Source organism: Orcinus orca, chromosome 16 (assembly GCF_937001465.1).
Source record: "Orcinus orca chromosome 16, mOrcOrc1.1, whole genome shotgun sequence".
Classification (NCBI taxonomy): Eukaryota; Metazoa; Chordata; class Mammalia; order Artiodactyla; family Delphinidae; genus Orcinus; species Orcinus orca.
Window position 1 is genome coordinate 73,507,904 of NC_064574.1, and position 12,627 is coordinate 73,520,530.

At 39.9% G+C, this 12,627-nt stretch overlaps 2 protein-coding genes across 8 annotated transcripts in view; both read left to right on the forward strand.

Moving 5' to 3' along the window:
* The window catches only part of LOC101274335 (S-adenosyl-L-methionine-dependent tRNA 4-demethylwyosine synthase TYW1), a 451,923-nt gene that overhangs the window by 118,424 nt on the left and 320,872 nt on the right, over positions 1-12,627 (forward strand). The window lies entirely within an intron of this gene.
* RABGEF1 (RAB guanine nucleotide exchange factor 1) overlaps positions 1-12,627 on the forward strand; it is an 87,691-nt gene that overhangs the window by 70,447 nt on the left and 4,617 nt on the right. For 6 of the 7 annotated variants that reach the window (XM_033426276.2, XM_033426273.2, XM_033426274.2 and 3 more), the window contains 4 exons: positions 4,645-4,726; positions 5,619-5,751; positions 7,021-7,112; positions 11,871-12,127. In XM_033426276.2, the coding sequence (XP_033282167.1) occupies positions 4,645-4,726; positions 5,619-5,751; positions 7,021-7,112; positions 11,871-12,127 (564 nt within the window). Of the gene's footprint in view, positions 1-4,644; positions 4,727-5,618; positions 5,752-7,020; positions 7,113-11,870; positions 12,128-12,627 lie in introns of those variants that run through there. The other variant, XM_033426279.2, reaches the window with a different exon arrangement.

The window sequence follows — 12,627 nt, forward strand, 5'->3', positions numbered from 1 at the left end:
AATAATTTAAAATATGGCTATATCTTCTCTTCCCCAAAATAAGTAAAAAGTTAGGTGTTCTCCTATATTTTAAAATAGATTTACAATTCTAAACCATATGTGTGTGTAAAGAGTAGTTTCCCCTGCTATGTAATTACTGTTAGGAGAGCAGACGCATGTATTCTACATGACCTCAAGGTATATTCCCTGATAAGGTGGATTATCTTAAAATCTGAGGACTGCATGCTTGTCGTACTTTAAATGTTAATGTTTAATTTTGAGTTTTATTTAGGAGGAGTAAAGCCCTAATGTGTTTAGTTTCATAAAAAAAGTTATTGAAGGCAGCAGAAAGTAGCAGAAAGTAGCAATACAAAAAAAAAAAATGAACATTAAAGTTAAAACCTAAATAGATCAAACAGTTAACTGTAGTACAAAAGAAAATTAATCCAGAAAACAGATCATGGAGATCCAGTTTCTAAAGATGAAATACACAGAAAACATAATTAAGGAAGTAGTCAAAGATTTTCAAAATGGGGGTGGAAGAAAAGATATCAGCCATACAGTTAAGAAAGAATACAGAGAGCCTTTCGGAATATTCAAAGGAATATACCCACTTGTCAAACTTTTACACTACAAAGAAAAAGTTTTTTAGGAAAAAAAATAAAATGGCTTTACACAGACTTTATAGAAAAGATCCCAGGCATTGGCTAGAGAATACTTAAAGAAAGTATTAGAGAATACTTAAAGAAAAGGGTTCATTTAGACTGTGTTTTTTCTTAGAAAACTATGAAAAAACCTTTAAAAGAATTTACCAGCACAAACCTACAATCATATCACTTAGCTCCTTTGGCAAGAACTTTGAAGGATCTGCGATGTACTCTCCTTGCAAGTTAAAAGTTAGCCTGCCATAGTTTCATGGATACTGGCAGAAGACACAAGCCTCCTGGGTCAGAAAAAAAAGAGGCCAGTTTATTACAGCACTAGCAGTAACCAGAGTATATCAGCGTTTGTACCAATTCCCTACGTATCAATTCCCACAGGGCAGTGCAAAGAAGACCAGGTAATGCCTGCACATGCAGTAAGTTATAATAGAGAAGAGGGTCTTTTATAGGGCCGTGAGCTTGCCTGACCTTTGCCTCAGAGAGAAACATTATTATACTAGACAGTAAACAATCTACCCTTTTCACTTAAGGGAGGCTCTACCTCTGTCTTCCAGTCCTGTCTGCTATACAGCTATCCTTGAAAAGGGTGCAGAACAAAGGCAGTCAGTGTCTCTCCTCACAAGATGTGTAGAAATAGGAGAGGTCTATGTAGATTTGTCTCCCCACATCTTTACAATATTATAAAGGGTGGAACAGTAGTAAATGGCCACTTTCATTCTTTCTTTCATTCAACTAGTGTTGAGCACTATGCCTGGCTCTGTTGTAGGCACCAAGGGTGCAGTAGTGAACAGTGCCCTCATGGAGCTGACATTTTAGTGGAGGAGATAGACAATAAACTAATTTATAATATATAACAGTGGTAAGTCCTCCAAATAATCTAAAGCAGGAAAAGAGGACAGAGTGGCAAGGGAGTTCACATTACGAATTAAACACTGGACTGAAGTGTAAATCTGTGCAAGAGAAATAGAGATAGAAAAAGGAGTTTTCTGAATTGTAACAAAATTAGTGATTGTGTGGAACTGGTGTAGGAATAGGTGATCCATTACCACCTGTGAAACAAGCCATTTAGGCCTTGAAAAGGAGGTCACGGTTTCTGGTTAGAAGTAAGTACTAGTAATAATCACAAGAATGAAGTGTGTTCTTAGTGATACGATTTGGTGCAAATGAAAGGTAGCCATGTGTAAGCTACCTAAGTAGATAATCCATTGCAGAAAGTACTGAATTATGTGCATTCAGTCTTCCTGTTTAACCTGAATGCCCTCTGAGAATTTTAATATTTTTTATATTATTGTCTTGTACAGTGGCTGGCAAGTCTATTAACCATGTAGTAAATGTTTTTAGAATGGATAGAAATATCATTTTCCAGAAATTGGGGAAAAATAATCTTACCGGAAAATCCGAGGGAAAACAGAATACTAATAGAGGTATAAGTTTAGCAACATGGTGAGATAAATCCACAAAATTTAGTTATAGTACAAGATGCCAGAGATAAAAAGCTAAAGAGCCTAGCACATTTTTTTAAAAATAGCAATTTTTAAAGACAATAGCAATAAAAAGATTAAATATTAAATAATCTAATATAGAAAGTTAGAGGCTCATTCAAAGAATTGAAAGACTGTTTCTCGATTTTATCTTGGATTTAGCTGAGGAAGTATAATATCCTGGATCTAGCTGAGGAAAACAAAAAGATAAACTTACAAATACTTTGCAGGTCAATATGAACACTTAAAATATTAAATTACAATGTTACATTGTTTATTCTAGAAAAAGAAGGAAGCAAGGGTTTGTGAGGGAAGGTTTCTAAATGTAACAGACTTCAAAATATACTAAGATGAAAGTTACCACAACTACATATGATTTTCATATATATATATATTCAATATGTAGAGAGAAAGAGAGCAGTGAAATAAACTAGGGATTCCAGAAATAAATTCAGTTTCTCAGGAGCAAATTATATGAGAATTGGAAAACAAAGGGGAACAGGATTGCTTTTTACTAATTGCCGCTGAAAAAGGGAAGTTTGTATGCAGATTATTTAAGGTCTGTTTTTCATACTTTGAACCTTACATGCCAGCCAAATAAAAGAGCTAAGCAGGAAAAAACTTAGAAGAAAGCTGATTAAGATTTGTTTCACCTACAGAGAGGAGCTAAATTCAGCTGTTGAAGAATTGTTCTTAATGACCAGAGAAAGGTTTAACGGTATTAGAAAACATTCAGGCAGTAACAAGTGTACAGTCAAGGTGGTCACAGAGCGCTCTGAGTACTGTGAGGCCTGCCAAGTTATTTTGACCAAGGGAATGGAGGGCACCTTCTTAGAGGAGGCAAGATGTGGACTGAGCCTTAAAGGAGGTACTGTGGAACTTCCTTGGGCAGCTGTTGGAGGATTGGAGAGGAGTAAAAGTCACCTGGACTGGGCTTCCCTGGTGGCGCAGTGGTTGAGAGTCCGCCTGCTGATGCAGGGGACACAGGTTCGTGCCCCGGTCCAGGAAGATCCCACGTGCTGCGGAGCGGCTAGGCCCGTGAGCCATGGCTGCTGAGCCTGCGCGTCTGGAGCCTGTGCTCCGCAACGGGAGAGGACACAACAGTCAGAGGCCCGCGTACCGAAAAAAAAAAAAAAGTCATCTGGACAGAGAATAATTTCACAGTGTTAGAGAGGCGGGAAAACTAAATGCAGATTCTCAACAGTAGGTAACCTGGCAGGGTAAGTGGGGACCAGATCATAAGATAAGATGGTCAGTTGAGAAGAGAAAGATCAAATGTGGGGAGAGCAGCTGAACTCCAGGTGAGAGATAATGAGGACCCAAACCAGGGAAGGTTCGACGGGAGAGACATTGTAAAGGCAGATAGGCAAGGTTTGGTCACTGTCCCTCACCCCAAGGCATCTTTTCTAAGGTAGCCAAAGCATCAGGGTCTGCGTGCTTCATCAGGGCTTTATTGGCCCGTGTCATTGGCCTGTGCAGAGGTGGTCTGTGAGAAGCAGTCCTGTGGAATTTGTCTTGGGCCGTATTCATGCCCATCTGTGATGAAATCTATGAGAACCCTTGCAGAAATTCCTGATTTTGGTGTCAGAATTTCACCTGAAGAATTAGTTTGCTTTTACATTTTGGACACTCAGTTATGTGACTCTTTTCATCTTAGTGATGATTGCTAGAAAGTTTAGTTAGAGACAAATTTATGGGCTGACTTTTTGCTAACTTCTGTATCTTCAAGGAATACATTTTTGTGTTATCTTTCCTGGCTCTACTTTCTGTTTCTGTTTCTGTCCGTGTTTTGTTTTGTTTATCATTTTCTAGATTATTGTGCTGAACTGTGTTTATCTTTTATATAGACTTCAGATATTTTTTGGAAGAAAGTATATGTGAATATATATATTTGTGTTACACCTATAAAATCAGTAAAACCAAGTAAAAATGATAAAGCCCAGTGTTAGAGGGGGCTGTGGAGAAACAAGCACACCTACATGGTTAGTGACTGTACTTGGAGTTTCTGAAGGTTATATATCTAGCAATGGATGTTTAGAGCTGTAAAGTTGTCCAGACTTACTAAGCTGTTAATGCCGCTTTTGAAAATGAATCACAAAGAAATAACCTAAAAGAAACAGTCTTCGCATAGTTGTTAATAGCTGCAATATATAATTAGCAAAAAAAGGGAAAGAACCCAAGTACACAGTGGTAGAAGTGGTTAAATAAATCGGTTAATATAGTGGAATATTATAAAGCCATCAGATGGTTAAGTAGATTAGATAAATCAAAATGTACATAAACATGCAAATTATCAAAGTATGCATTGTACCCATATAAAAATGTGTATATACAGCAAAAAGAAGTGAGAGGTCATGGAATGTTGTAAATAATGTTAATGGACAGGCTTTTCTCCCCTGCAGCATTAATTTAATTTGTAAGTACTTTTGAGATTAGTTCAAGGAGTGGGTTTCGTAAAATTTAGAGCTTTCCTCGTGATCTTTCTTCAGCTACTAAGCAGACTCTTCGTCCCTTTGTTTCAGGATTTAAGCATTGAGGAACAGTCAGAGTGTACTCAGGATTTTTACCAGAATGTGGCTGAGAGAATGCAGACTCGTGGAAAAGGTAATACCTTGTTAGCCTGCCTTTGAGGGATTGCTGGTAGTTGCATAGGGCCTTCTGCTGAGTCTCTTAGCAGTTTCCCTCTTTCTCAAAAGGCTTGGTTGGTTTGCCTGCTCTGTTCTGTAAATTACTCCACTGACATTCAGGTAGCTGGTGTTATACTTAACAGTGTCTTTGAATACCACCATGTATATCATTCCAAGATAATTAAGCAATTGGATAATTTCTTGAGCAATGTTTAATAATTTCATTAGGGATAGGGACAGACTAAAACCCCTTGGGAGGCTTCTAAATGAAACCCCCATCTTGGAATTGCCATCTTGGTGAGTCGTTGTTCATGACCCTGTGTTCCTCATGTGAGTTGGGGCAGGAAAGAAATTGAGAACCACTGGCCGTGCTGTAGGTTTTTAGGGATTCTTCTTGAATTTGACTTGCATTGATGTAGATTTTAGGGTGTACTTAGCGTACATGTATATCTGAGAAATCTGCCCTATATGTATACCTCAGAGCAACCCCTAAGGTTTCATAGGAAACCTCAGAAAAATGAAAGGGTGAGTCTTGCCAGCATTCATCAGTCTTGGGAATTTCATGTGCTTTTCTAATGTAGCAGTAGGGAATGACCCATGCTGAGGTCTTCCCACTTGGCAGGGTGTACAACTGTTAGGTCCTGCCATACAGCTTAAGTTAGAAGTAGGGGTTCTATAAAAGGCAGCCCCAAAAGTTGAGGTAATTTTTTAAAGGGTATTTTTTAATGTGACATCTTATACTTTTGTTTCTGAGTATATTTAATGTATTTCTGGTAAATTAGTTTTCTGCTACATTGAAAGTACTGTGAAAACATACTTTTAATTTTAAATGTTCATCCTTCATTCAAATATCCATTTGGATATTTCAGTGCCTCCAGAAAGAGTTGAGAAGATAATGGATCAGATTGAAAAGTACATCATGACTCGTCTCTATAAATATGTGTTCTGTCCAGAAACTACTGATGATGAGAAGAAAGATCTCGCTATTCAAAAAAGGATCAGGTAGCTGATTGTTCTGCTTTTTCTTGTTGTTACTTATTTACTACCTCCTGTTGGAAGAACACATTGCAGGAAAACAGGACACTTGAGTTTCAAACCTTCAGAGCAAGTAACAGCTTAGGTACCTGCCATCCTTAGCGTATAAACTCCTTTGTGGTGTCAGAAAGAAAAGGAATGTGGTAAATTGACAGGATGAAAAGGCTTAAGTCACCATCTTGCTTATTCATTTGAATCCAGGCAGCTTTAGATAAGAACCGTTTGATATGTGAGACTGTTTAAATCCCAAAAATCTCCAAGGAACAGGAGGAAATTTCATTGTTTTCTCATTTCACTGCACTAACTATCTTGTCAGGCAGGAAGCTGTGAGTATCCATATCAGGGCAGTGTGTGTCGTTTTTCCTCATTCCTACCACGGGTGCTTGTGATATGATTCAGCCATTCCTCCAGTCGCATCTTTCCGCTACCACTGGGTTGCTAACACTTCGCAAAGCACCCACTCTTCCATGGCCAGAAGAGTGAGCCCCAGTGCTCTGCATTCCAATGGCAGCAAAACACTGAGGAAAGAGGCCGTCTACATGTGGGAACAGGGCCAAGCCTGAGCATGATGAGGTGCTTCTGGAGGAGAGGGACCTAGGAATCGCAAATGGGGTTCCCAGACAGCGGGGCTGGTAATTGGTAGCTTTGTACTTGATGATGTCTCACCAGAAGTGAGGAGTTGATCTTGGGAAGATGGAAGACAGAGCCAGAAGTAACTAGGTGGGCTTTGGACTGAGGTGCAGGGTGAGAGTGTTAGTCAAGCAAGTGGTGAGGGTCAGCAGCAGAATCTCTGGAGCAGAGGTAGCATGTGACCAGGAATGTCAGTGATTCAGGCAGAGGTGACACATGCTTGTTGACCTCTTACTCAGGCTCTGGTGTGCCTCAGAAGTCGAGGGCAGAGCCAAAAAGGCAACAGTAAGGCCAGGGAGCAGCAGAGGCTTCTCAGATCCTCATTCAAGTATCAAGTGCTTTTCAATCATAGTATAATCTCATTTCAGCTAGTAAAATTGTCTTCTGCTTTCTTGTGATAAGTGCAGAAGAGAAGCCTTGTTTTAGGATTCCAGTTACTTCAGCACATCAGCTGAGCTCCTAGTATGTGCGTGTGCCTAGGATTGCCTGATTAGTCGGTGGTGCCCCATCCCCATTCCCTTAACTGAGGAAATGGCAAGGTAATTGCTTACAGTCCATCCTTAGGACTTTTTTTCACTGTCTCTCTCTCTTTCTCTCTCTCGGTAGAGCCCTGCACTGGGTTACACCTCAGATGCTTTGTGTCCCTGTTAATGAAGAAATTCCAGAAGTGTCTGATATGGTGGTGAAAGCAATTACAGGTCAGTGAGACTGAGAGCTTTTATATTTGGATGCTTTTCCCTTGAAGTTAGCATTTGGCTTTATAAATCTATAGTTATTTCAGTGAGTAAAAAGACAGTCTTCCTAAAGTACTTTTAAAATGCAAACTGCCAAAGCTGTGTTGGAATGTGGTAAAAGTGATTTAAGAGTGTTAGTTTTATGAATTTGAAGCATGCAGATTGGCAGGTAAACCACTTTCCCCCTTCATTTTCCATGACTTATTTCTTGAGCATTGAACTAAAGCCAAATACAGCTAGGGTAAATTTCTTAAAACTCAGTTGCATTTATATATTCAAAATAATTTTGAGAGGTGGAATTGGTGAGGTAGGGTCATGCCCAAGCTAGGATTATATATTAAAATGATGCCTCTAGGGACTTCACTGGTGGCTCAGTGGTTAAGACTCTGCCCTCCCAGGTTCGATCCCTGGTCGGGGATCTAGATGCCACATGCATGCTGCAGCTAAGAGTTCGCATGCCACAACTAAGGAGCCCGCAAGCCACCACTAAGGAGCCCATGTGCTGCAACTAAGGAGCCAGTGAGCTGCAACTAAGACCCAGCACAACTAAATTAAAAATATATATATATATGTGTGTGTGTGTGTGTGTGTGTGTGTGTGTGTATTTTTTAAGAAATCTAAGAAATCTTTGTCTATGACAAGATCATAAAGCTTAAAAAAAAATGATGCCTCTAATTAGTTGTTCATCAGAGATGTGCTTTGAATTACTTTTCTGGTTTGTTCAAGAAGTAAATGAAGTACCCTAAATCGATGTGGCTCTGACATTCTGGACAGGTCCAGGCATCTAATAAGGTTTCTGTTTCTTATTCATGGGAATAATCCAGCAGAAGTGCAACACAAAAGTTTAAAAAAAACCCAGAAAAACAAAAATAAACCTCCTAATGGAGAAGACATCCAACTTGCCCAACTTCTTAATTAAGGAGAAGAGTTGGAAAGACTTGATGCTTTAGAGATTGTTAATGAAATTCTGCTGGGAAGGAGAGTGGGCCAGCTGATGTTAGCCATGCTGGAGGCGCGCCATTAAGTAGGCTCCACTGGTTTTCAGAACCAGAGACTCAAGTTACAGGAAGAAATGGGGGGGGTGGTTTGCTTAAGATACTCTCAGGGTTGGAAGGGAGGTGAGGCTGTCACAGAAACTTAGCTTCAAGGCCCCTCTAGGGACTGAATTATCTCCCGGTTAACATGATTCTTCCACTTTCTCAGGTTCTGCTTCTCTTTGTACAAAGCTTCGCTTTGCATTTCAGCTCTCATTAAGAAATGAATTATTTTCTGTATTTCCCTTTGTAGAGTTTAATTGGCCTCACTAAATACTGTCCACTTTGTTGTTCAGAGCTTTTCTTCTAGGCTACTCATGGGTCCCATGAATGACTACTTTGGGTCAAGACCCACCTTCAACCCCATCTTTTGCTCAGGGAACATCTGTAAGAGATCAAAGATGAAGCCTGAAACTTGTACTTAAGTTTTCCCCAAAAAATGGTTCTGAAGAACCTAGGGGCAGTACAGGAATAAAGACGCAGACGTAGAGAATGGACTTGAGGACATGGGGAGGGGGAAGGGTAAGCTGAGACGAAGTGAGAGAGTGGCATGGACATATATACACTACCAAACGGAAAATAGATAGCTAGTGGGAAGCAGCCGCATAGCACAGGGAGATGAGCTCCGTGCTTTGTGACCCCTCTAGGTGGTCACAAAGCTTGGAGGGTGGGAGGGAGATAGGGAGGGGGGGAGGGAGACGCAAGAGGAAGGAGATATGGGGATATATGTACACGTATAGCTGATTCACTTTGTTATACAGCTGAAACTAACACACCATTGTAAAACAACTATACTCCAATAAAGATGTTAAAAAAGAATTTGAGAGGTGGAACTTTTCTCTTGAGGCATCTAAGATGGTGTTTCAAGAGATCTTTTGATAGTAAAAATACAGCCACAAAATTTTAAAAGCCTTCTTACTCTCTCATCTTAGCCCCCTCTTCTTGCCAATCCAAGTGCAGACACATTCTATCTCTGAGGACCAAAGTTTATATGATCACTTTCTTCCTACTCTAAACTTGTCAGCCTTAGAAAGAACAGTCTGTAACAACGGTCTTAAATATGGAGATAATCAGTGAAATTTCTCCAAATTGTCCTGTGTGCTACTAATGAGGACTGTCAGTTTTGTTTATAAATACACTGAGCTGAGGCCTTTGCCATTTCTGTTGACCTCTGTCTTTTAGTGAGTGGAACCCCCGGATGCTACTAAATATCCTGCAATGCACAGGACAGTCCACTACAACAGAATTATCCAGTCCAGATGTCAGTAGTGCCCAGGTTGACTGACCTAGAAGTATAGCCTACTTTGTTTTCAAAACCCCATTAAAGATAAGCCTGGACATCTGCTAAGATAGAGTACCCACACTCAACCCTATCTTTCATACTAATTAAAAGCCCTGAACAGAAGGTGCAAAGCAGTATCTGAGGACTCTGAAAAGTAAATAATAGCAGGTAGATTGGGAAGGGAAGGTCATTACTAGAGGAACAACTAATACAGTGGTGAGTTTCCTGTTTTGTTTACTTTTCTTTCCATGTCTCCTAGTTTAGACTTTAGCGCAGTGCAAATCATGGAACTGCTCATTGGGGTGGGCGATCCAGAAACTAAAAGAAACTTCTCTCAGACTAAAGGATACTTAGGAAGGGTGGTGTTCACAACAAGATGAAGAGTGTGGGAGAAATCCCTTGGGTTTTCCCCTTTATTCTCCTTCCTTTTCCTTCTGTTCTCTTCCTTTTTACACTACTGGCCCTGCTCCTTGGCAGTGGCAGTTACACATGCATCCAGATAAAAAGTACAGATAGGCCTCGGAGATATTGCGGGTTCGGTTCCCGACCACTGCAATAAAGCAAATATCGCAATAAAGTGAGTCACACGAATTTTTTGGTTTCCCAGTTATGTTTACACTAGACTGTAGTCTATTCAGTGTGCAATAGCATTATGTCTTAAAAAACAATATACATACCTTAATTAAAAAATACTTTATTGCTAAAAATGCCAAAGCAGTTACTATGATAACATCAAAGATCACAGATCATGATAGCAAATATAATAGTAATGAAAAGGTTTGAAATATGCAAGAATTACCAAAATGTGACACAGAGACATGAAATGAGCAAATGCTGTTGGAAAAATGGTGCTGAGAGACTTGCTTGACGCAGGTTGCCACAAACCTTCAATCTTTAAAAAGCACAATATCTGTGAAGCGCAATAACATGATGTATGCGTGTAATTCACATTTCATTCATTTTAAAACTTAAAGAATAAAGATTAATGAGAAAATGGTTAAATGTTTGAAATAGAGAATGAAAACCAACAGTAAAAGGCAGAAGGCTAAATAGGATGAAAATGGTATAAAAAATATACATTTCCCCAGATCTTTTTGGTAATAAGTTCTATTTAAATAGAAAAAGAAATAGACTGAGACATAGTAACAATAATTACAACCCAGAATTAAAAGATTAAAGGAACTAAACAATAAAACAAAAATTATATCATTCATACAATAGACAGGTAAGTGGGGGAATGGAAATATTAATAAGTTACAATCAGGCCTCTGCACTGTCCAGCATTCCTGTTCCACACACATTAGTCTTCCATGGCTGGTGGTCCTGTGAGGGTTTCCCCAGGTAGCTGACCTCAGGGATGAGAGCTAAGAGCAGAAAGAACTTTTTGGCATGTACCACCATCCCATGTAAATCTGGAACTTATATTCCTGCTAATGGCAAGAAATTGGTGTCAAATTAAGCTGCCTCAGCTCTTTTCTTTCATGATGTTCTAGACTGCAACCGATGTGTCCATCTTCAAAGGCACACACCTGCCCTCCTCTTGTGTTGTTCTGACAGTGCTGAGTTTGCACTTGATTATTCCTCATTGCCCCCTAGTCTTTGTGACAAAGAATGAACTTATAAGAGCCCACCAGATGGACTTAGTGGTAGTTAAGGGCAGTGAAATATTTCTGTGAGAAATAAAATATTGTTTATGAGGTTAAATGTATACCCATGCTCATCCTCTCTGCTAACCAGCAGGTTATAAGTATCATAAAGGTGTTGTAGATATTCGCTGCTAGTGGAGATTTACATGCCACGAGGACTGGCCACCATGGACCTCCATGTGATGGATTTCAGCCGCTTGCACTTTGATATCCAGTACAGAGATGCCTTGTATCAATATAGTAGCCACATTTCTAAAAAGCATTATGCAAATGAGGCCTTCTAAACTGAGTTATACAATGTATTAAGAGGAAAAAAAACAGTAAAGAGACTCTGCTTATTTCTCTGTGGAGCTCATAAACACTTGTACCATCATGATTAAAAGAATGGGCTTTAGAGTCAGATAGATTTGACTTCAGATCCCCCCTATGTCCCTTTTTATTGTATGATCTGGGGCGAATCACTGAACCTTTCTGAACCTCAGTTCCCTTAATGATAATAGTGCACGTGCATAATCTGGGGATGGAGAGAAATATGCTTGTAGAGCACAGTGAGTAGGGCCTGGCTCATCGTCATGTGTTCCCTAAGTGTGAGCTAGTATCTACTGTTGTTACAGTCTAAGTTTTTCATACACTAAGTTAACTGGTGGAGAAGGGGTTAGCGAGGGTACCTCTGTAACTTAGTAGATAAAATATGATTATCCCAATGCCTCTTTGATGTAATGACTTTCTCACTGGAAGCAGCATCTTTTCTCCTTTACAGATATCATTGAAATGGATTCTAAGCGTGTGCCCCGGGATAAGTTGGCCTGCATCACCAAGTGCAGCAAGCACATCTTCAATGCCATCAAGGTCACCAAGAACGAGCCAGCTTCAGCTGATGACTTCTTACCCACTCTCATCTACATTGTTCTGAAGGGCAACCCCCCCCGCCTTCAGTCCAATATCCAGTATATCACCCGCTTCTGCAACCCAAGCCGATTGATGACTGGAGAGGATGGCTACTATTTCACCAACCTGGTGAGTATTTGATTTCTTGGTGTTACAGAGAAGAAGCAAGAAAGTATTTATTGTAAGGATGTGACAGGTCACTCACAGGCCTGTGACACATTAGTGCTTCTGAGTTGAGGGGTCAGCATAGCTGAGGATGCTTGCTTGGTGTCACAGAGCACATGTGACCAGGCCATGCACACATGCCACCTCCTGGGACTTAGCCATTGTGGTTCCCCTACAGGACACATGACGGCCACATTGAGGGGTCTCTGCTGCTGCTGGGCATTTGCCTCTGGGCTCCTGGGTATAAGAGCCTTTCACTTAGTTGGTTGTTTCAACCATGAGTAAGTCAGATCTTGGACTGTTTCCTTTATTAAAAGACTTAATATTTATTTTTTGTTTTATTTTTACAAGTTATGTCTTAAAACTGAATACTGAGATATTTTAAGAAAGCATCAGGTTAGAGGATGTGAAATGATTTTCAGCTATTGTTTTTCTACAGTGCTAATTGACTCTAGGCAGAACAG